We start from the raw sequence: 25,145 nt of genomic DNA, 5'->3' as shown, positions 1-25,145 counted from the left end.
GCTAAAGATACACATAAACAATACCATGTTTGCCCTCATGTTTATTTCTAGGTACTTCATCAGTGAACTGTGCTGAAGAGTCAGACCTGACACTGGGACCTGTGGACGAGGAATATGAGGGTAAACTAATGCCATATCCATTCAAGTATTATATTTGTTCAGGAGTTACCAAACCAATTTGTCTCGCTGGTATTTCTGTTAATAAAGGATTACACAGGAAAAGAGAAAGATGGCTGGATGAGGGGAGAAAATGACATTTTATAGAATGGGTTCAGTCTTTTTTTGTAACAACCTTTGTTACAATATATTGACTGTAATAGGGGGAAACATTCAACAACATTTAATAACCATTTCTGGCACTATACATCACCAAAATGAATATTTGCCTCCCCCTGATGCTACAACAGGGGAAGTGGAAGTCCTCAATGAGATCCCCGTGGGTAATACCGTGAGGCTTGCGGTGTATGCCTTTCCAGACCACATCAATTTTCTCGAGTTAGTTTACACCCCTGGGAGTACAAATGCAACAGTCCGTACCAAGATGGCACTGGATGCAGATCTGTTACCACAGGTGAGATGGTTATAGTTGCTCTACAATGTCTAGCTCTGGTCCAGGGTGTTGGTGCGCGTTCCTCTACTAAACTCCTACAGTAGAGGAATGCGCAGTAACGCTCTGGATCAGAGCTATACAACGTCATTCATGGTCTAGTATGGTTCACTTTAGGTGTTACCTTTTTTTATTGACAAAATGGGCGAAAGCTAATTCCTGATGATCATGCTGCAAAGGGTTTTGAACTTTACAATTAACCCTTCTCTTGTAGACTGGCGGGCAACTTTGGTATTCTGTTATGTGTGTGAATAGCGAGGTAAGTAAAATTGAAAGATTATAAACTACAATGGTTAATACGTATGCGGCATATGATGGATTGTAACAATATATTCGAATGTATGACAACTGTTGTTATCTCTTCAGACAGAAAATAAACGAAAACTTATCCTCACCGACCTAAATGACAAAGCTCCAATATTTGAGCAAAAGGTGTACACGAAAAGGATATCTGAGGTACGGCTACATCAGTCTACAGAAGATGAGTTGGCAAAAACATAATACTCCTGTCCTACACCTTGCAATACAATGGAGAGCATAAGCCCTTACGTGTTGTTTACGTGGTTAACCACCATGTGTTTTGTCCCTCCAGATTCAGGCAGTGAATACTGAGGTGATCAGAGTGAAAGCTGTGGATGCCGATATCAGCATAAACAACAACAGAATGACATACCGCATATTGGTGAGTCACACATGGGCCTGTGTTCACCAAGAGCCTCAGAGCAGGAGTGCTGATATAGGATCAGTTTAGTCTTTTAAATAATAATGAATAAGAAGGGAGACCTGATCCTAGAACAGCAGTCCTACTCTGAGACATAAAAAGTATAGACCAGGACCTGTATAAGTGTAACAGCAGTGGTTCTGTGACCACACTTGAGCTGCATTAGCTCCCTTGGCTTAGAGGGATGGACAGGAGACCCGGGTTCGAATCCTTTTAGGCACATAAGTTACTCACCACGACATGATCAATATGTCAAATTCACCTCTTCGACACAGCGACCGTTCTCCTTGAGATGACGGACTTTGATAATCTGAATCCCTATTTCAATCACAGCCTTTACCAGGCTATCATACAGGAAGACCAAGTGAGTGTCATCATACCCATCAGACTACAAAATATCATATATGTCTCCTTAAAGCTACTGTGTTGCCATGGTTGTGATGTCTATTTAATACATCATCTCCTCTTTAGACGGGGCCTTTCCTCACCATCCAGGCAGAGGCCACAAGATGGCGACACTGGCATTAATGTGGCTATAGTCTACCGCATCAGTTCAGGTAATCTACCGGAGGCTTTTATCACAGGCTTGGACTAGAACTCCCATCAGCCTTAGCAAAACTAAATGATATGAAACAAGTACACTATATATACAAAAGTATGTGGACACCCCCTCAAATTGGTGGATTTGGCTACTTCAGCCACACCCGTCGCTGTCAGGTGTATAAACTCAAGCACACCGCCATGCAATCTCCATAGACAAACATTGGCAGTAGAATGGCTTTACTGAAGAGCTCAGTGACCTTCAACGTGGCACCATCATAGGATGCTACCTTTCCAACAGGTCAGTTCGTCAAATTTCTGCCCTGCTAGAGCTGCCCCGATCAACTGTAAGTGCTGTTATTGTGAAGTGGAAACATCTAGGAGCAACAAACGCTCCGCTCACAGAATGGGACCGCCGAGTGCTGAAGCACGTAGCTCGTAAAAATCGTCTGTCCTCGGTTGCAACACTCACTACCAAGTTCCAAACAACCTCTGGCAGCAACGTCAGTACAAGAACTGTTCGTCGGGAGCTTCATGAAATGGGTTTCCATGGCCGAGCAGCGCAATGCCAAGCGTCATGGCCGAGCAGCGCAATGCCAAGCGTCAGCTGGAGTGGTGTAATGCTCGCATTCTCTGGAGTGATGAATCACGCTTTACCATCTGGCAGTCCGATGGACAAATCTGGGTTTGGCGGATGCCAGAACGCTACCTGCCCCAATGCATAGTGCCAACTGTAAAGTTTGGTGGAGGAGGAATAATGGTCTGGTGCTGTTTTTCATGGTTCGGGCCCCTTAGTTCCACTGAAGGGAAATCTTAACGCTACAGTAGACAATGACATTCTAGACGATTCTGCGCTTACAACTTTGTGGCAACAATTTGGGGAAGGCCCTTTCCTGTTTCAGCCTGACAATGCCCCTGTGCACAAAGTGAGGTCCATACAGAAATGGTTTGTCGAGACCGGTGTGGAAGAACTTGACTGGCCTGCACAGAGCCTGACCTCAACCCTATCGAACACCTTTGGGATGAATTGGAATGCCGACCTCACTAATGCTCGTGGCTGAATGGAAGCAAGTCCCCGAAGCAATGTTCCAACAGCTAGTGGGGGGGGAAAAGGGGGACCAACTCCATATTAATGCCCATGATTTTGGAATGAGATGTTCGACGAGCAGGTGTCCATATACTTTTGGTCATGTAGTGTATCTTTGCATATGGAAACCATCAGAATAGAAAATTTGCATGAAAACCACGACAATATCATTGACATGTATGAGGCAATTTGTTTGGTTCTGTTTACTTTGTGGTGAAATGCTGAAGTGAAATGTTGTTGTGTGACTTTACCTCAGTATCGCCAAGCAAGTATCTGAGTAACTTCAACATCGACGCAAACAGTGGAGTCATCTCCGTGGTGACTGGGTTGGACAGAGAGGAGATACCTACAGTCACTGTCAATATCAAGGTATTGGGAATTGTAGCTATAGCATTCTAACGTTTTACGACTATTCAAAATAAGTAAAATCGCACTTCTCTCAGTTCATTCTCACTGTAGATTTACTCACTCACAATCACAAGTGCTTTAAGACAGTTAACATGGTATGGGCATTAGGAGAGCTGGTGACCGTTGTATACATTCCAAGTTATGGATGTCAAATATCAACATCTATCACTTCCTTCCAGGCATCTCAGCAGGATGACAGCCTAAAGACCGCTGGCACTTTAGTGTCTGTTACAATCGAGGACGTCAATGACAACGCTCCAGAGTTTGACAAAGCAAGCTACTCTGTCACACTACTGGAGAACTCTCAAATAGACACGGCTGTTTTCAGTCACAGTCACTGACCTGGACAAGGTAGGTACGGTGGCCTAGAGGTTCATTACACATACAAAAAATGGGTGATGGATTTACACAACAAGAGATGTACTTTACTACTCAAGCTAGGATGCGATGTCAATAAGTGCACATATCACAACAGTTTACATGTTTGTATCTTGAGTTGTGTCTGTTTCTACATGAGCCAGATCATTTGTCTCTCTAAAACATATTTCTTTCCCCAATTGGACATGAAACCATTTTGTCTTTGCCTCAGGGTGGATTTGTGGGAACGTTGCGGATCCTTCCGGAGACTGTGCCTTTTTCTATACACTTGGATGGAACTGTCATAGTGAAGAGTTCAGCTGACCTGGACAGGGAGACTGTTGGAAACTTAATCTTTCAGGTCAGACACTCTGAAACATAGCAGTACTTAGACCTCCAACTTTAATCCATTTAGCAGCAGACATAATCACAATAACTTATAAATCAGAAAGGAATCTGTAAATATGTCTAAAAAGGTGCAAACCAGGTCTAAGGGCACTTGGCAGTGCCCTGTACCATCTACTAAAACGTATCTTGTCAATTAGTCTGTCACAATGGGCAGGGCACACGTCAGTTGGTATGCTGTTGAACACCTTCCCATATCTTCCCTACATCTAATATGAAGATTGAAGCACGGGAAAACGACCCACCTAACCACGTTGCGTTGGCTGATGTGAACGTCACCCTCCTGGATGAGAATGACAACAGTCCTCAATTGAAGAGCTCCAGGTACGAGGGCAAGGTCTTCAAGAACCAAACGGTGGGGATGTTGGTTACCCAGGTGAGACGGTTTCTAACCTTGAACCTCAAATCGTCACTGTGTTTGTTAAAGTGTTTTTTGACCAGAGGCATTTGCAACGTGAGAAACACATGATAGCCTTTTCATCAGCTGATGTCACCATTACATATCCACAGTAACACGACTGTAAACAGGAAAAAACGGTACTGCTTTGTCACCACATGCATTTTATGCTATGTGATTGGTAGGTTGAAGCAGCGGACCTGGATGCTGGTGTTAATGGACAGGTCAAGTACTCAATAGAGTTTGGGAACGTGGAAGGATATTTCTCCATCGCTGAACACACAGGCGAGATAAAGCTGGAAAAGAACATTCCTCTGGAGGAGAACAAGGTCCTTCAGTTCCCTCTCTACGTGGAAGCAAGAGATGGTGAGTCTAGGTACAGTCTCTGTCTACAGAACTTGAAGGTACTGTCATGTAATACAATTTTGTTGAGCGCATTGTAGTGTGGAATTAATCTGAACGTAAAGTTGAGAAAATATGTAAAAGAACACAAGCAACTCAAGAAAACATACTATAGCCTGGTAATCATAGTATATGTACACTGTAGACTAGAAGAATATGAGAGGAATAGTGTATATCTACAGGAGGCTAGTCAGTCAACAGCTGGAGATTTGGTTATGGGTTCCCAAAACAATTTCAGCCCAAAGTGACTGTGGATGTTCTCCTCCTGTCCTGTAGGGGGCGGAATATCTCGTTCTTCCGCGGTGCTTGTGGAGATCCTGGCACCTGGAGATTCCAAACCCAAGTTCATCTTGAGCACCTACAGTGGGAGCATAGAGGAGGAGACGGATCCAGGGGCTGTGATTGTCAAGGTAAACATCCCCAGATCCACAAAATTCTACTTCATCTGAAAAAACAACCAGATTGATCCCATAACATTTTTGTCACCTCAAATACAGGTGACCTTCCTAGCAGTAACTACAGTAGTTCCCGTGACGCTTCAGGTCCTGACAGACGCCGACAAGTTTGCCATTGACTCCAAAGGCGTTTTTACCTCTAAGGTCAAACTGGACTATGAGACCCAAAGGAACTACTCAGTCCAGATCTCAATCTCGGATGGCACAAGCAGCGATGAGGCAACCATCGTGGTGCTAGTGATTGACATCAATGACAACAGCCCCGTGTTTGGTGCCAGCTCTGTGACACACCCTGTCCCGGAGGATACAGAGGTAGGGGCCAACCTCACTGCCATGACCGCCACGGACGCGGACGACGGCTTCAACAGGGAGCTCCGCTATGCCCTCCGGGGAGGCGAGGGGAAGTTCAATATCGACCCCAAAATGGGGATGGTGTCCCTGGCTGGGGCGCTGGACAGAGAAACCAAAGCCGAGTTCAGCCTGGAGGTGGTGGCTCAGGACCAAGGTCGTCCAGCTCTCTCCTCTACCGCCACCCTGCTCATTCAAGTATCTGACGTCAACGACAACGTTCCAAGTTTCTCCAAGACAGAATATGAGGTTGAGGTCTTAGAAACAGAGTCTGTGGGAACGACACTGGTCACCCTAGAAGCGGTGGACCTTGACGAAGGCACAAACGGTGTAGTGACCTAGAGTATTTTTCAGCAAGACCCTCCCTCGACCGTGGCGTTCTTCCAGTTGGACTCTTCCACCGGGGAACTGCGGCTGGCTCAGGCCTTGGACTATGGAGCAGTGAAGGTGTACAACCTAATGGTACAGGCTGCAGATGGGGGAACCCCGTCCCTCGTTGGGAATGTATCAGTGGTGGTGAGGGTGACAGATGTAAACAACAACTCGCCTCAGTTCAGCGCAGAGCGCTACGATGTCGCCGTCTCTGAGAACCTGGCCAGCGGAGCGGCTGTCGTGACCCTGGAGGTCACCGTCGAGGATGAGGTCAGAGAAATGAGACTGTCATTATCATCACGAGATCGATTATATTTTGTTATGATGCAAACAATATCTTGGACATTACTATCTACATTGAGATCAGGGATATATCTGCACGACATGAAGAATATTGGCTATGGTATATCGATTACGGTATATCAATGACTATATATATCAATGACGATATATACAGTGGGGCAAAAAAGTATTTAGTCAGCCACCAATTGTGCAAGTTCTCCCACTTAAAAAGATGAGAGAGGCCTGTAATTTTCATCATAGGTACACTTCAACTATGACAGACAAAATGAGAAAATAAATCCAGAAAATCACATTGTAGGATTTTTAATGAATTTATTTGCAAATTATGGTGGAAAATAAGTATTTGGTCAATAACAAAAGTTTATCTCAATACTTTGTTATATACCCTTTGTTGGCAATGACAGAGGTCAAACGTTTTCTGTGAGTCTTCACAAGGTTTTCACACACTGTTGCTGGTATTTTGGCCCATTCCTCCATGCAGATCTCCTCTAGAGCAGTGATGTTTTGGGGCTGTTGCTGGGCAACACGCACTTTCAACTCCCTCCAAAGATTTTCTATGGGGTTGAGATCTGGAGACTGGCTAGGCCACTCCAGGACCTTGAAATGCTTCTTACGAAGCCACTCCTTCGTTGCCCGGGCGGTGTGTTTGGGATCATTGTCATGCTGAAAGACCCAGCCACGTTTCATCTTCAATGCCCTTGCTGATGGAAGGAGGTTTTCACTCAAAATCTCACGATACATGGCCCCATTCATTCTTTCCTTTACACGGATCAGTCGTCCTGGTCCCTTTGCAGAAAAACAGCCCCAAAGCATGATGTTTCCACCCCCATGCTTCACAGTAGGTATGGTGTTCTTTGGATGCAACTCAGCATTCTTTGTCCTCCAAACACGACGAGTTGAGTTTTTACCAAAAAGTTATATTTTGGTTTCATCTGACCATATGACATTCTCCCAATCTTCTTCTGGATCATCCAAATGCTCTCTAGCAAACTTCAGACGGGCCTGGACATGTACTGGCTTAAGCAGGGGGACACATCTGGCACTGCAGGATTTGAGTCCCTGGCGGCGTAGTGTGTTACTGATGGTAGGCTTTGTTACTTTGGTCCCAGCTCTCTGCAGGTCATTCACTAGGTCCCCCCGTGTGGTTCTGGGATTTTTGCTCACCGTTCTTGTGATCATTTTGATCCCACGGGGTGAGATCTTGCGTGGAGCCCCAGATCGAGGGAGATTATCAGTGTTATCAGATTATCAGTATGTCTTCCATTTCCTAATAATTGCTCCCACAGTTGATTTCTTCAAACCAAGCTGCTTACCTATTGCAGATTCAGTCTTCCCAGCCTGGTGCAGGTCCACAATTTTGTTTCTGGTGTCCTTTGACAGCTCTTTGGTCTTGGCCATAGTGGAGTTTGGAGTGTGACTGTTTGAAGTTGTGGACAGGTGTCTTTTATACTGATAACAAGTTCAAACAGGTGCCATTAATACAGGTAACGAGTGGAGGACAGAGGAGCCTCTTAAAGAAGAAGTTACAGGTCTGTGAGAGCCAGAAATCTTGCTTGTTTGTAGGTGACCAAATACCTATTTTCCACCATAATTTGCAAATAAATTCATTAAAAATCCTACAATGTGATTTTCTGGATTTTTTTTCTCATTTTGTCTGTCATAGTTGAAGTGTACCTATGATGAAAATTACAGGCCTCTCTCATCTTTTTAAGTGGGAGACCTTGCACAATTGGTGGCTGACTAAATACTTTTTTGCCCCACTGTATATACATATATATCGATGACAATATATAATGGTGATACATAATGGTGTTTATCATGACGATATCAACAATCTGAAAATATTTCAATACATCCATCCCACTAATACATTTCTGACGAACCTAGGAATGATAAGCCGACAAGCACCCTTAACATACAGTGGGGAGAACAAGTATTTGATACACTGCCGATTTTGCAGGTTTTCCTACTTACAAAGCATGTAGAGATCTGTAATTTTTATCATAGGTACACTTCAACTGTGAGAGACGGAATCTAAAACAAAAATCCAGAAAATCACATTGTATGATTTTTAAGTAATTAATTTGCATTTTATTGCATGACATAAGTATTTGATCACCTACCAACCAGTAAGAATTCCGGCTCTCACAGACCTGTTAGTTTTTCTTTAAGAAGCCCTCCTGCTCTCCACTCATTACCTGTATTAACTGCACCTGTTTGAACTCGTTACCTGTATAAAAGACACCTGTCCACACACTCAATCAAACATACTCCAACCTCTCCATGGCCAAGACCAGAGAGCTGTGTAAGGACATCAGGGATAAAATTGTAGACCTGCACAAGGCTGGGATGGGCTACAGGACAATAGGCAAGCAGCTTGGTAAGAAGGCAACAACTGTTGGCGCAATTATTAGAAAATGGAAGAAGTTCAAGATGACGGTCAATCACCCTCGGTCTGGGGCTCCATGCAAGATCTCACCTCGTGGGGCATCAATGATCATGAGGAATGTGAGGGATCAGCCCAGAACTACACGGCAGGACCTGGTCAATGACCTGAAGAGAGCTGGGACCACAGTCTCAAAGAAAACCATTAGTAACACACTACGCCATCATGGATTAAAATCCTGCAGCGCACGCAAGGTCCCCCTGCTCAAGCCAGCGCATGTCCAGGCCCGTCTGAAGTTTGCCAATGACCATCTGGATGATCCAGAGGAGGAATGGGAGAAGGTCATGTGGTCTGATGAGACAAAAATAGAGCTTTTTGGTCTAAACTCCACTCGCCGTGTTTGGAGGAAGAAGAAGGATGAGTACAACCCCAAGAACACCATCCCAACCGTGAAGCATGGAGGTGGAAACATCATTCTTTGGGGATGCCTTTCTGCAATGGGGACAGGACGACTGCACCGTATTGAGGGGAGGATGGATGGGGCCATGTATTGCGAGATCTTGGCCAACAACCTCCTTCCCTCAGTAAGAGCATTGAAGATGGATCGTGGCTGGGTCTTCCAGCATGACAACGACCCAAAACACACAGCCAGGGCAACTAAGGAGTGGCTCCGTAAGAAGCATCTCAAAGTCCTGGAGTGGCCTAGCCAGTCTCCAGACCTGAACCCAATAGAACATCTTTGGAGGGAGCTGAAAGTCCGTATTGCCCAGCGACAGCCCCGAAACCTGAAGGATCTGGAGAAGTTCTGTATGGAGGAGTGGGCCAAAATCCCTGCTGCAGTGTGTGCAAACCTGGTCAAGAACTACAGGAAACGTATGATCTCTGTAATTGCAAACAAAGGTTTCTGTACCAAATATTAAGTTCTGCTTTTCTGATGTATCAAATACTTATGTCATGCAATAAAATGCAAATTAATTACTTAAAAATCATACAATGTGATTTTCTGGATTTTTGTTTTAGATTCCGTCTCTCACAGTTGAAGTGTACCTATGATAAAAATTACAAACCTCTACATGCTTTGTAAGTAGGAAAACCTGCATAATCGGCAGTGTATCAAATACTTGTTCTCCCCACTGTATCTCTGTGTTATCCTTTTAGGGTGGATTCTCGAATGGTCACTTCCTATTTACGAGTGATACCTTCAACATAAACAAAGAAGGTGTTGTGTCCCTGAAGAGTGACGTCACCTTGGACAGAGAGACAAAGGATAACTACGTTTTACAGGTATACCACGTCATGTCAATCAACATGTGCTTTAGCTGCGTTTCTCATAAGGTCTACACCCAAATATAGGCCCCAATAACAGTCGGGTGTACTTCCATAAATGTAATCCATGTAGAGGAAGGAACATTTTTCATATGTTTTATTTTTTATTTTTAGTGTTTTTAAAAATGTTATCCCCTTTTCTCCCCAATTTTCGTGGTATCCAATCGCTAGTAATTACTATCTTGTCTCATCGCTACAACTCCCGTACGGGCTCGGGAGAGACGAAGGTCGAAAGCCACGCGTCTTCCGAAGCACAACCCAACCAAGCCGCACTGCTTAACACAGCGCGCCTCCAACCCGGAAGCCAGCCGCACCAATGTGTCGGAGGAAACACCGTGCACCTGGCCCCCTTGGTTAGCGCGCACTGCGCCCGGCCCGCCACAGGAGTCGCTGGAGCGCGATGAGACAAGGATATCCCTACCGGCCAAACCCTCCCTAACCCGGACGACGCTAGCCCAATTGTGCGTCGCCCCACGGACCTCCCGGTCGCGGCCGGCTGCGACAGAGCCTGGGCGCGAACCCAGAGACTCTGGTGGCGCAGCTAGCACTGCGATGCAGTGCCCTAGACCACTGCGCCACCCGGGAGGCCTCATTTTTCATATCTTAATGATAGACAAGGACGCAGCTGGAGGAGAATCTCTCTTCCGATCACCCTGACCTTAACTCTACCCCACCTAGACGCCAAAGTAAACATTGTCTTTGGTCATGTTGTTAAGTCATATACAGTAGGTGATAAAAATGTACGATGTGGATAGGCAAATGCAGGCTGGTAATTTGACTTAAGATGCTCAGTGAGACCATGAAGGTCAACAACGTTATGCGTTGGAGTCAACAATGTTACGTTTTGTCAACTACGTTACCCGTTAAGATCTTACCCCTCTCACTGTGTTCAGGTGGTGGCGGTGGACAAAGATGGCCTGAACGCCACAGCCCAGCTCAACATCACCGTTCTGGACTACAATGACAACACACCCCAGTTTCCTACTCTTCCAGACCCCATCCCTTTCCCTGAGGGGGAGTACTCGGACAAGTCTCCAGGAGAGGTGTACCATATCCTTGCCACAGACTCAGATCTCGGCTCCAACGGAGAAGTCACCATCTCCATCTCCTCATCTGCCACGCTATTTCGCTTCAGGGAGGTGAGTCCAACCAAATAATGAAGCTTCTGGTAAACCTTCTTTACATAATACATTTTGTTAGATGAGAATTTGGATCTAGGGTACCAGGTTTGTTTACTGAGGGGTCAATCATTTTGATTAAGAAATGACCAAACACAAAAAAAAGCAGATGCTTTTGATGACCTCATCATTGGCAAACCATGTTTAATTTAATCTCAGCATACAAGCTTAATCATGAGCAGTGTTGTTAGGGTAACACTGTGTATTTACACTAGTGTGTCTTGTGTTGAAGGATGGGATGCTACTGGTTGTGGGTCCTCTGGATCGGGAGACCAATGACATCTATGAGCTGGTCATTGTGGCCACTGACAAGGGAACACCACAGAGACAGGTACTATATACAAAACACAGTGGCCTAATTTATAGGGACCCTTCACCCTGAAATCAGTACGACATTCCCATAGCAGTACCATATCATAACACCACAATATCATAACAGACAATATCAAAGTTCTGTGCAGCCTAGCTTCTTACACAAAGTTGGTTTCAACGATTCCAACCCCGCTTCACCAGAACATGACCAGCATCAGAGTGAGCGTGACAGATGTTAATGACAACTCGCCGGTGTTCAGTGCTAATACGTACACGAAGAGCATTCTGGTGAAGGACGCCAAGGTGGGGGACGTGCTGTTGACCCTCTCTGCCACAGACAAGGACATGGGCCTGAACGCTCTCGTCACCTACAGGTTAGCCATGCACTGCTGTCCAACTCACATACACCTCTGTTGTACGTTCTACTCCCAGTCGTAGAGCCGGTACTGTAGAGATGAGTTTCAAGTCCACATTAAGGAATACATTTGCCTAAATGGATCCTTAACGATATTGAAGAAATGGTCTGTTTTTACACAGAGTTATGCGTCAAATGCTTCTCCTCTGGCTATCTAGTTTCTCCTCAGGTGCCTCCCCTCGCTTGGCCCTGAATGGTAGCACAGGAGAGGCGACCGTGGCCTCTGACCTTTCTGATGTCACAGAGGACACACCGCTTGAACTCACTGCAATGGCAAAGGACAGCGGGCTGCCTCCTCTGAACTCCACAGGTCAGGGATCGAGCATCACAAGTGGGCTTGTGTTTGTCTGTGTGTTTTTGTGACGTTGAGTTAGGGTGTATTATATCATCTGTTAGTCTGAATAATGATGTGTGCTAAATCTGTTTGTGTTCTCTCTTTCCCCCTCATCGCCAATGTCCAGGTCCTCCTGATGACTGTCAACCTCGGAGTGAGCGTGGCCTTTGAGAGCTCCTTCTACAACTTCAGCGTTCCGGAGAACGAACCAAAAGGGAGACCTGTGGGGACAGTGAAGGCAACCCCAGGGAGCCCCGTGTTTGTGGTCACTTAAGTCCTGACTACGCACACGGACCTGTTCTCCGTCAATGCCCTGGGAGCCCTCATCACCAGAGAGCCGCTGGACAAAGAGACTCAGGAGTGGTACATCCTGGAGGTGGAGGCAGTGGACTCCAGAACTCCCCCTACTTCTGCCGTCGCAATGGTATGACCCATCAATGGTATGAAGTCATCCCTGCCGAAGACGTCAAAAAGTAAGACCAACGTGTTGTCAAATCACTTCATCCACAACAAAGTAGCCCATCCTATAATGAGGAAATCAAAGCCATTGTTGATTAAAGTTTAACTTTCAGGGTGGTGGGTCTGAGGTTGGTTTCATGAAGGGAATTTGTGAAACATTCTTTAGTAGGTGACATACAATGACTGAATGCAACATTGCTTCCACAATGTTCTATTCGGCACGATGAACATCCATGTCTGTTCTGCACGATACAAATCTATCTGAACCTTTTGTAATGTGACGTTGCATTCTTGAGAATCAGCCCCCCCTAATGTCCTTTCTCCGTCGTCACCCACAGCAAGCTGCAGAGCGAGGCGAGCGCGGTGAAGGCGGAGCTAGAGAAGGTGTTTGGGGCGGGGCTGGAGCACGTGGTGGAGGAGGAGTCAGCTGACACCGCCTCTGACCGGGTCATAGTCATCACCCTGGGCGTCCTGTTCAGCCTGAGCCTGCTGGGATTGGTGGCGATGGGGACATTCACCGTTATCAAGTGAGTAGCTCATTCATGTTTGCTTATTGTGTTTGTTATTGACATGAAATTAAGATTAGCAGGAAATGACTTATGATAATGAATCTAGCCCTTGGCACTAGCCATATTTGCAATTATGAACACCCTTATCCCCAAAATGACTATGACACAAATTATTCGAGGCTAACCACTGTTTCAACATCTCAATTTCTTTTCCTTGTAGGTTCAGAAGGATGAAAGGACCCACAGAAGACTCCTGTATGGAAAGCTTTGACATTGATCGGCGAAATGAAGCTGACACGTAAAGTGCTGTTGTTTGAATATGCAAAATACATAAGACTTAATAGCCTTTGATTCCCTTGAGACTGATTAAATGACGATAGGATGGAATTGAACGAGTGATATTTCAAGTCGATGCTTTGTCGTTTTCAGACAGCTACTATGCGAGTTCTTTCTCATCCGCCTTTTCTTCTGCTTTAGAAATAAATAACCGTCAACATGCTGACTCATCTCTGGCCACTTTAATAATTCAAAATTGGATGCAATAAATGTATCACTGGCCACTTTAAACAACGCCACTTTATATAATGTTTACATACCCTACATTACTCATCTCATATGTATATACTATACTCTATACCAGGGGTGTCAAACATACGGCCCGCGGGCCGGAACCGGCCCCCAAGGAGGTTCGATCAGGCCCGCAGGATAATTTGAAAGTGGAAAAAATGCATAAAAGACATGGAATTAATATTTTTAATTCGCTGCAATTCATGGATTATCCGCTAAGGGGCGCACTCTTTCCATCAGAGTAGAAGACAAGCCGCATCACTGAGACAGACTGAAAACAGCAGACGGTATCAATGCGCCATCTGCTGCTTGTTACGACGTTGTTAATACCTTGGTCTCTACCTCTCCGCTACACCCTCATTAGCCAAAATGTCGTTATCCAAACGGAGAAAAGTAGATAAGGAGTGTAGAATTTTCAAAGAAAAATGGACCACGTCCTATTTATTTACAGAGATGCACGGAAAACCTTCGTGCTTGGTGTGTTTGCAACAAGTTTCGGTATTGAAGGAATATAATATTCGACGCCACTACGAGACTCATCACAGCGAAAAATATGACGGCTTGCAAGGACAACTGAGAAGAGATAAGATTAACGAATTGCTGGCGGGTCTGAGGAAACAGCAGTCAACTTTCATCCAGAGCCGAGAAGTCAGTGAAGCAGCGGTAAAAGCCAGCTATATTTTCCTAATGTTCTTGTGCTTCTTTACACCAAAACAAAGGAAAGACATGATATTTTGGTTATTTATAGCAGAGTATGGTATAATTTTAATGGTCCGGCCCACTTGACATCTCCCTAGGCCGTATGTGGCCCACGATGCGAAATGAGTTTGACACCCCTGCTCTATACCATCTACTGCATCTTGCCTATGCCGTTCGGCCATCACTCATTCATATATTTATATGTACATATTCTTATTCATTCCTTTACACTTGTGTGTATACGGTAGTTGTTGTGAAATTGTTAGATTATTACTGCACGGTTGAAACTAGAAGCACGAGCATTTCGCTACACATCTGCTAACCATGTGTATGTGACCAATAACATTTGATTTGATTTTCTGCACTCATATTAGGACCATTTCTCTGTATAACAAACAAAGACCTTTAGCCAATAAATGTAAGAATAAAAAAGGCACTGATATGAATATGAACATTTTAGCAGGAAGAATAGCACTTACTATTCATTATTTTATATGCTAATATATTGTTTCTGAGTGATAATGATGGTATGTATTTCCCCTGTCACCAAACATACCTGAACCAACTCTTCACTGTGCAGTTAGGTTGAACTAATAAAAAGGACATACCCTGGATAGAAAGTGTCTTATTATTTTTACTAACATTTCTCTATGCTAATGCTTAGACTACTTTAGAAATGGCTCGAGCTCATTTTTGTTTTTTTATTGGATGCTCTAATGAACACTACCCAGATGTCAGCAGAAGGATCAGGATGATTAATGGATCAATATATTATTTTTAAGCCCCTAAATCTGTGCTATTGTACCATTACTATTGTAGGTCTGATGGATGGTGGGGTGTTTCCAAATACTTGTCCTGGAGGCAAGGGTGTCACTTTTTGTTTGATATTGGAGGGGGTCAGGGAGCATGCCCCCCTGAAGGATTGTTTAAAAAAATAACTGTGAAATTATTACTTCTGGTGAATTTTTAAAGGGAAAATACATTTAAAAAAGGCCCTGATAATTTGTTCAATATACCCAAATCACAACTGACACACCAATATTTGTCTATATTACTTTTAACTGTCTTCTTACTCTTAACAGTTCAGAAAGTCACCAACACACCACTCTTTAACTACATTTACATGTCAAATCTATTATATGTGTACCCACCACGTTTGGCTAGTACTTGAAAAACTTGAATAATTTCTTATACCCGTTGCTTAACTTGGACTGAAATAGGTACAGGAGGAACAGGAGCTCAAGCAGTAGAAAAGGTGAGGTGCCGGTACTCAGCTCCGGTGAGATCCTGCCCAAGTCAAGCACTACTTATACCCAATTAACTTACAAGGAGTCGAGGCTAGAATGTTCTTACTTGGTTACACAGCTGGAATTCTCACCTGATGACCTGTTTGTCCTCTCCCTGCCTCAACATGAGCGGTGCTCTTGCTCTCTCTCTACTGGCCATCTTTGAACCCTGCACTTTTCTCCTCTTTGGCATTGGCACCTCCATTAAGGGCACCGGCTACTTGTTCACTAGGGTGAGCACGGACTCACTGAATGCTGCTCATCTGAAACTGCAGTAGAAAAGGAAAAGAGCCTGATATTGTGCTAGTTTTGGTGCTAGCTTAGCTAGCTAGCTAACTTCAGCCTAGCTAAAATAGCCAACCTAGCATTGCATCACTCGGTATAAAACAATTACACAATATTATCTCATCACCAATAGTTAAATAGTTACACAACAATATAGGAATGCATTTATGAAATGTTTGTTTTTACTCATTTAAAAACTTTCAAAATATTTATACGTTGGAGCGCTCATGAATATTGTCGCATTCACATGCTAGTCGGAACTAGGAAACGTGCTAACCGGATGTAGTTTACACGGCATATACAGTACCAGTCGAAACACTTGGACACACCTACTGATTCAAGGGTTTTTATTTTTACTATTTTCTACATTGTAGAATAATAGTTAAGACATCACTATGAAATAACACATATGGAATCATGTAGTAACCAAAAAAGTGTTAAACAAATCCAAATATATTTTATATTGTCACGTATACTCCCTCTCCGGTCCTCGAGGTCATCAGGCTGCTCATTATTACGCACACCTGTCACCATTGTTACACGCATCAGCGCCTCAGACTCAATCACCTGCCTTGATTACCTTTCCTATATGTCACTCCCTTTGGTTCTTTCCCTAGGCGTTATTATTTCTGTTCCGTTGTTTCATGTCTGTACGCTACTCGTGTTTCTTGTTTTGTTCTATGTTCATTTATTTATTAAATACACTCCCTGTACTTGCTTCCCGACTTCCAGCGTACACGTTACATATACAGTGGGGAGAACAAGTATTTGATACACTGCCGATTTTGCAGGTTTTCCTACTTACAAAGCATGTAGAGGTCTGTCATTTTTATCATAGGTACACTTCAACTGTGAGAGACGGAATCTAAAACAAAAATCCAGAAAATCACATTGTATGATTTTTAAATAATTAATTTGCATTTTATTGCATGACATAAGTATTTGATCACCTACCAACCAGTAAGAATTCCGGCTCTCACAGACCTGTTAGTTTTTCTTTAAGAAGCCCTCCTGTTCTCCACTCATTACCTGTATTAACTGCACCTGTTTGAACTCGTTACCTGTATATAAGACACCTGTCCACACACTCAATCAAACAGATTCCAACCTCTCCACAATGGCCAAGACCAGAGAGCTGTGTAAGGACATCAGGGATAAAATTGTAGACCTGCACAAGGCTGGGATGGGCTACAGGACAATAGGCAAGCAGCTTGGTGAGAAGGAAACAACTGTTGGCGCAATTATTAGAAAATGGAAGAAGTTCAAGATGACGGTCAATCACCCTCGGTCTGGGGCTCCATGCAAGATTTCACCTCGTGGGGCATCAATGATCATGAGGAAGGTGAGGGATCAGCCCAGAACTACACGGCAGGACCTGGTCAATGACCTGAAGAGAGCTGGGACCACAGTCTCAAAGAAAACCATTAGTAACACACTACGCCGTCATGGATTAAAATCCTGCAGCGCACGCAAGGTCCCCCTGCTTAAGCCAGTGCATGTCCAGGCCCGTCTGAAGTTTGCCAATGACCATCTGGATGATCCAGAGGAGGAATGGGAGATGGTCATGTGGTCTGATGAGACAAAAATAGAGCTTTTTGGTCTAACTCCACTCGCCGTGTTTGGAGGAAGAAGAAGTATGAGTACAACCCCAAGAACACCATCCCAACCGTGAAGCATGGAGGTGGAAACATCATTCTTTGGGGATGCTTTTCTGCAAAGGGGAAAGGACGACTGCACCGTATTGAGGGGAGGATGGATGGGGCCATGTATCGCGAGATCTTGGCCAACAACCTCCTTCCCTCAGTAAGAGCATTGAAGATGGGTCGTGGCTGGGTCTTCCAGCATGACAACGAAACGAAGCACACAGCCATGGCAACTAAGGAGTGGCTCCGTAAGAAGCATCTCAAGGTCCTGGAGTGGCCTAGCCAGTCTCCAGACCTGAACCCAATAGAAAATCTTTGGAGGGAGCTGAAAGTCCGTATTGCCCAGCGACAGCCCCGAAACCTGAAGGATCTGGAGAAGATCTGTAGGGAGGAGTGGGCCAAAATCCCTGCTGCAGTGTGTGCAAACCTAGTCAAGAACTACAGGAAACGTATGATCTCTGTAATTGCAAACAAAGGTTTCTGTACCAAATATTAAGTTCTTCTTTTCTGATGTATCAAATACTTATGTCATGCAATAAAATGCAAATTAATTACTTAAAAATCATACAATGTGATTTTCTGGATTTTTGTTTTAGATTCCGTCTCTCACAGTTGAAGTGTACCTATGATAAAAATTACAGACCTCTACATGCTTTGTAAGTAGGAAAACCTGCAAAATCGGCAGTGTATCAAATACTTGTTCTCCCCACTGTATTTTAGATTCTTCATAGTAGCCACCCTTTACCTTGATGACAGCTTTGCACACTCTTGGCATTCTCTCAGTCAGCTTCACCTGGAATGGTTTTCCAGCAGTTTTGAATGAGTTCCCATATATGTTGAGCCCTTGTTGGCTGCTTTTCTTTCACTCTATGGTCTAAATCATCCCAACCCATTTCAATTGGGTTGAGGTCGGGTGATTGTGTAGGCCAGGTCATCTGCTGTAGCACTCCATCACTCTCCTTCTTGGTCAAATAGCCCTTGCACAGCCTCGAGGTGTTGGGTCATTGTCCTGTTGAAAAACAAAATGATAGTCCCACTAAGCGCAAACCAGATGGGATGGCGTATCGCTGCAGAATGCTGTGGCAGCCGTGCTGGTTAAGTTTTTCTTGAATTCTAAATAAATCCCAGTGTCACTAGCAAGCACCGCCACACCATCACACCTCCTCCATGCTTCACGGTGGGAAACACACATGCGGAGATCATCTGTCTCACAAAGACACGGCAGTTGGAACCAAAAATCTCAAATTTGGACTCATCAGACCAAAGGACGGATTTCCACCGGTCTAATGTCAATTGCTCGTGTTTCTTGGCCCAAGCAAGTTTCTTTGTCTTATTGGTGTCCTTTAGTAGTGGTTTCGTTGCAGCAATTTGACCATGATGGCCTGATTCACGCAGTCTCCTCTGAACAGTTGATGTTGAGATGTGTCTAACTTGAACTCTGTGAAGCATTTATTGGGCTGCAATTTCTGAGGCTGCTGCTAACTCTAATGAACTTCCGGTCCTGTGACAGTCCTCATGAGAGCCAATTTCATCATAGCGCTTGAATGTTTTTGCGACTGGCACTTGAAGAAACTTTCAAAGTTCTTAACATTCTCCGGATTGACTGACCTTCATGTCTTAAAGTAATGATGGACTGTCGTTTCTCTATTCTTATTTGAGCTGTTCTTGCCATGATATGGACTTGATCTTTTACCAAATAGGGCCATCTTCTGTATACCTTGTCACAACACAACTGATTGGCTCAAACGCATTACGGAGGAAAGAAATTCCACAACTTAACAAGGCACACCTGATCATTTAAATGCATTCCAGGTGGCTACCTCATGAAGCTGGTTGAGAGAATGCCAAGAGTGTGCAAATCTGTCATCAAGGCAAGGGTGACTTCTTTGAAGAATCTCAAATATAAAATATAATTTGATTTTACTTTTTTGGTTACTACATGATTCCATGTGTTATTTCATAGTTTTGATATCTTCACTACTATTCTACAATGTAGCAAATACTAAAAATAAAGAAAAACCCTTGAATGAGGTGTGTCCAAACTTTTGACTGGTACTGTAGTTATCCAGGTCTCAAGACTAACTTTTTATCACCGCCACAGAATCCTTTCGAAGTGCAATTTCAACCATCGCAAACTGAAGATGAACCATCCCAAATTAAAATACCTTGTTTATTTTTACGTTTTGATATGCCAACATGGATCTAATCTAGGACCTAAGTCATTCACAGTGATTTAAAAGGCTAATAAGTACTTTACACCACTGCTCTTAAGTAAAAAAAAATACTTCAAAGTACTACCTACGTGTTTTATTTTTATTATCTGTACTTTACTATTTATATTTAGGACAACTTTTACTTCACTACATTCCTAAAGAAAATAATGTACATTTTTCATGACACCCACAATAACTAGTTAGATTTTGAATGCTTATCAGGACAGGAAAATGGTCCAATTCATACACTTATCAAGTGTGGGGTTTTTATAAGGTTTTTTGACATGCTTAACTAACTATAAGCTAGTAGGGCTTCTTATGCATTAAAGTTTGAATTACTGACTCATGTGAACCTGCATTTTCCATTAGTCTCTACTCTTACCAGTGCTCTGTCTAACCATGAGGCCACAGCCTGAAATTGCAACAAATGTATCTGAGCATAAGATATGAACAGCAGTCTGAAATGTGTGTGTGTTAAAAAGGGCGCTGTGGGCACTGTACTGTGTGACCGAGACTGTGCTAATCTTAGAGAGACACAGGAGGGGGGTGAATCAGGGGACTGCTGACTGTGGTGTACAATAGACAATAACAGATAAACTATACACACGAAGAACATCTGTGAGGTTCTGAATTATGCACTATAACCCAATACTATAACACATGTGATTGAATATTAGCAACTGTTGGCCTGGGAGACTGGGTGTCTGTGTGTGTGTGCTGGAAGTAACAGTTAGCCAGATAAGAGTGCTGGGAAGCTGTGGTTAGCCTTGAGCGAGAACAGTGGCCATTGTATACAGGTGCGAATTGCTCAGACAATATTACAGAGCTGTCTGACCTCAGTCTTTGGGGTGAAGGAGCGTAATCTACACAGCAACAGCATCGGGACATCACATGCGCTAAGGGGCCAGGACTGGCTTAAGGCGCCAACATCAACGATAGGCTGGGTAAGTCTAAACCACGCCCAGTCTCTACTCTGACAGGCCGGCTCGGAAGTGGGAACTATCTCTGTCATGAGTATTTATTATAATGTCTTTGTCAGTAACAAGTGTCTTCTCTGTTTTCCACCCTGCGGGGTGGTGCAGTGAACCCGTATATACGAAAATTGCATTTGCCATTTATTACTTAGTTAATAAAAAGTACATAGCATACAATTAGTGACTCATTGTCATACTTGTCCTTATACCAGATTGAATTGACGCAACCCTAACACAAGAGAACATCTCTTGTCATCCCTACTGCCTCTAATCTGGCAGACTCACTAATCACAAATGTTCCATTTGTAAATTATGTCTGAGTGTTGTATTGTGCCCATGGCATTCCATAAATATGAAAAACAAGAAAATAGTTCAGTCTGATTTGCTTAATATAAGGAATTTGAAATTTATACTTTTACTTTTCATACTTATATTTTAGCAATTCAATTTACTTTTGATAGTTATATGGAAAACCAAATACTTTTAGACTTTACTCAAGTAGTATTTTACTGGGTGACTTTCACTTGAGTCATTTTCTATTAAGGCATCGTCCCATTTATTCAAGTATGACAATTGGGTACTTTTCCCACCACTGAATAGGAGTACTACTGAAATCGAAAATGGGGCTATCAACTGAGTATTTTTTTTGGGGACCCTTCCCAGATCTGTGCCTCGACACAATCCTATCTTATGCCAGCTCAGCTTCCAGCTCCTAAGCAACTCTGTAGTAATTTGTGTGTGTTATTTCTTACATTATTAGCCCAGAATTGTTGTGTTACATACAGCCGGAAATAACTTTTTGATATCAGAGTAGCGGTAAATCACCAGCATTACAACCAGGAACACGACTAATTAGATCCTTTGTTTGTACCCCCCAGGGCAATTTAACTTATTTCAGAGGCTGCTCAAAAACACCGCTGGCAGAGAAGAGGTATACGGAGTGGACTTCTAGTCCGACTCAGGAGGCGTGCAAACCTCCACCGCTTCCGAGTATATTACTCGCCAACGGTCAGTAGACTAGCTCAGGGCTAGGATCTCTTTCCAGAGAGACATTAAGGATTGTACCATACTCTGTTTCACGGAAACATGGCTCTCATACAGCCAGCTGGGTTCTCAGTACATCGTGCAGACAAGAATAAAGAACTCTCCGCGAAGAAGAAAGGTGGGGGTGTATGTTTCATGATTAACTACGTGGTGTGACTGTGATAATACAGAAACTCAAGTCCTTTTGTTCAACTGACCTAGAATACCTCACAATCAAATGCCAACCGTATTACCTCCCAAGATAATTCTCTTCAGTTACAGTCACAGCCGTGTATTTTCCACCTCAAGCCGATACCATGACGGCCCTCAAAGAACAACACTGGACTTTATGCAAACTGGAAACCACATATCCTGAGGTCTCATTTATTGTAGCTGAGGATTTTAACAAAGCATCTTAGGAAAATACTAGCCAAGTTCTAACACATTGACAGTAGTACTCGCGCTAAAAAACATTGGACCATTTCTACTAAACTTTTCGAAATGCCTACAAGGACCTCCCACGCCCTACTTCTGCAAATCTGATCGACTCCATTTTGCTTCTCCCTTCCTATAGGCAGAAACTCAAACAGGAATTACCCGTGGTAAGGTCTATTCAACGCTGGTCTGACCAATCGGAATCCATACTTCAAGATTGTTTTGATCATGCGGACTGGGGTATGTTCTGGGTAGCCTCTGACAATACCATCCACGAATACGGTGACTGAGTTCATCAGAAAGTGTATAGGAGATGTTGTACCCACTGTGACTATTAAAACCTACCCAAACCAGAAACAGTGGATAGATGGCAGCATTCACTCAAAGTGGAAACCACTGCATTTAATCATGGCAAGGTGACTGGCAATATGGCCGAATACTAGAGGTAGACCGATTAATCGGAATGGCCGATTAATTAGGGCCGATGTCAAGTTTTCATAATCGGAAATAGGTATTTTTGGACACCGATTTGGCCGTTTGTGTTTTTTTTACACCTTTATTTACCTAGGCAAGTCAGTTAACACACGGCCTAGGAACGGTGGGTTAACTGCCTTGTTCAGGGGCTCAACGACAGATATTTACCTTGTCAGCTCGGGGATTCAATCTTGCAACCTTACAGTTAACTAGTCCAACGCTCTAACCACCTGCCTCTCATTGCACTCCACGAGGAGCCTGCCTGTTACGCGAATGCAGTAAGAAGCCAAGGTAAGTTGCTAGCTAGCATTAAGCTTATCTTATAAAAAACAATCAATCAATCATAATCACTAGTTAACTACACATGGTTGATGATATTACTAGTTTATCTAGCGTGTCCTGCGTTGCATATAATCGATGCGGTGTGCATTTGCGAAAAAGGACTGTCGTTGCTCCAACGTGTACCTAACCATAAACATCAATGCCTTTCTTAAAATCAATACACAAGTATATATTTTTAAACCTGGATATTTAGTTAAAATAAATTCATGTTAGCAGGCAATATTAACTAGGTAAATTGTGTCACTTCTCTTGCAACAGAGTCAGGGTATATGCAGCAGTTTGGGCCGCCTGGCTCGTTGCGAACTGTGTGAAGACTATTTCTTCCTAACAAAGACAGCCAACTTCGCCAAATGGGGGATGATTTAACAAAAGCGCATTTGCGAAAAAAGCACAATCGTTGCACGACTCTACCTAACCACAAACATCAATGCCTTTCTTAAAATCAATACACATTAGTATATATTTTTAAACCTGCATATTTAGCTAAAAGAAATCCAGGTTAGCAGGCAATATTAACCAGGTGAAATTGTGTCACTTCTCTTGCGTTCATTGCACGCAGTCAGGGCATATGCAACAGTTTGGGCCGCCTGGCTCGTTGCGAACTAATTTGCCAGAATTTTACGTAATTATGACAACGTTGAAGGTTGTACAATGTAACAGCAATATTTAGACTTAGGGATGCCACCCGTTAGATAAAATACGGAACAGTTCCGTATTTCACTGAAATAATAAACGTTTTGTTTTCGAAATTATAGTTTCCAGATTCGACCATATTAATGACCAAAGGCTCGTATTTGTGTATTATTATGTTATAATTAAGTCTATGATTTGATAGAGCAGTCTGACTGAGCGTGGTAGGCAGCAGCAGGCTCGTAAGCATTCATTCAAACAGCACTTTGCTGTGCTTCAAGCATTGAGCTGTTTATGACTTCAAGCCTATCAACTCCCGAGATTAGGCTGGTGTAACCGATGTGAAATGGCTAGCTAGTTAGCGGGGTGCGCACTAATAGCGTTTCAAACGTCACTCGCCCTGAGACTTGGAGTAGTTGTTCCCCTTGCTCTGCAAGGGCCGTGGATTTTGTGGAGCGATGGGTAACGATGCTTCGAGGGTGGCTGTTGTCGATGTGTTCCTGGTTCGAGCCCAGATAGGGGCGAGGAGAGGGACGGAAGCTATACTGTTACACTGGCAATACTAAAGTGCCTATAAGAACATCCAATAGTCAAAGGTATATGAAATACAAATGGTATAGAGAAATAGTCCTATAAATACTGTCCGGGGGTTTCTTCGGATGGGGCCACAGTGTCTCCTGACCGCTCCTGTCTCAGCCTCCAGTATTTATGCTGCAGTAGTTTATGTGTCGGGGGGCTAGGGTCAGTTGGTTACCTGGAGTACTTCTCCTGTCTTATCCAGTGTCCTGTGTGAATTTAAGTATGCTCTCTCTAATTCTCTCGTTCTCTCTTTCTCTCTGAGAACCTGAGCCCTAGGACCATACGTCAGGACTACCGGGCATGATGACACCTTGCTGTCCCCAGTCCGCCTGGCCTTGCTGCTATTCCAGTTTCAACTGTTCTGCCTGCGGTTACGGAACCCCTACCTGTCCCAGACCTGCTGTTTTCAACTCTTAATGATCGGCTATGAAAAGCCAACTGAGATTTATTCCTGATTATTATTTGACCATGCTTGTCATTTATGAACATTTTGAAAATCTTGGCTCTCTCTAATTTTCTCCTTCTCTCTTTCTTTCTCTCGGAGGACCTGAGCCCTAGGACCATACGTCGGGACTACCGGCCGTGGTGACTCCTTGCTGTCCCCAGTCCACCTGGCCTTGCTGCTATTCCAGTTTCAACTGTTCTGCCTGCGGTTATGGAACCCCTACCTGTCC

General features: G+C 43.7%; 1 protein-coding gene across 1 annotated transcript; it reads left to right on the top strand.

The window, feature by feature from the left end:
- The first annotated feature begins 10,700 nt into the window (after positions 1-10,700).
- Positions 10,701-15,153, top strand: LOC139568737 (protocadherin gamma-C4). Its single transcript, XM_071390780.1, has 7 exons — positions 10,701-11,253; positions 11,525-11,623; positions 11,806-11,978; positions 12,178-12,329; positions 12,481-12,826; positions 13,151-13,339; positions 13,542-15,153. The coding sequence occupies exons 2-5, from the start codon at positions 11,531-11,533 to the stop codon at positions 12,522-12,524; spliced, it is 462 nt and encodes a 153-aa protein (XP_071246881.1). The 5' UTR covers positions 10,701-11,253; positions 11,525-11,530; the 3' UTR covers positions 12,525-12,826; positions 13,151-13,339; positions 13,542-15,153.
- The last annotated feature ends 9,992 nt before the right edge of the window (positions 15,154-25,145 follow it).

The sequence above is a fragment of the Salvelinus alpinus genome, chromosome 2 (genome assembly GCF_045679555.1).
Source record: "Salvelinus alpinus chromosome 2, SLU_Salpinus.1, whole genome shotgun sequence".
NCBI lineage: Eukaryota > Metazoa > Chordata > Actinopteri > Salmoniformes > Salmonidae > Salvelinus > Salvelinus alpinus.
This window is presented reverse-complemented; position numbering and strand designations above follow the sequence as displayed.

Coding starts and splice junctions, on each gene's coding strand:
- LOC139568737 (XM_071390780.1), top strand. CDS start 11,531: ATGCTACTGGTTGTGGGTCCTCTGGATCGGGAGACCAATGACATCTAT. Junction 11,624..11,805: donor AGGGAACACCACAGAGACAG/GTACTATATACA, acceptor CCGCTTCACCAG/AACATGACCAGCATCAGAGT. Junction 11,979..12,177: donor AACGCTCTCGTCACCTACAG/GTTAGCCATGCA, acceptor CTGGCTATCTAG/TTTCTCCTCAGGTGCCTCCC.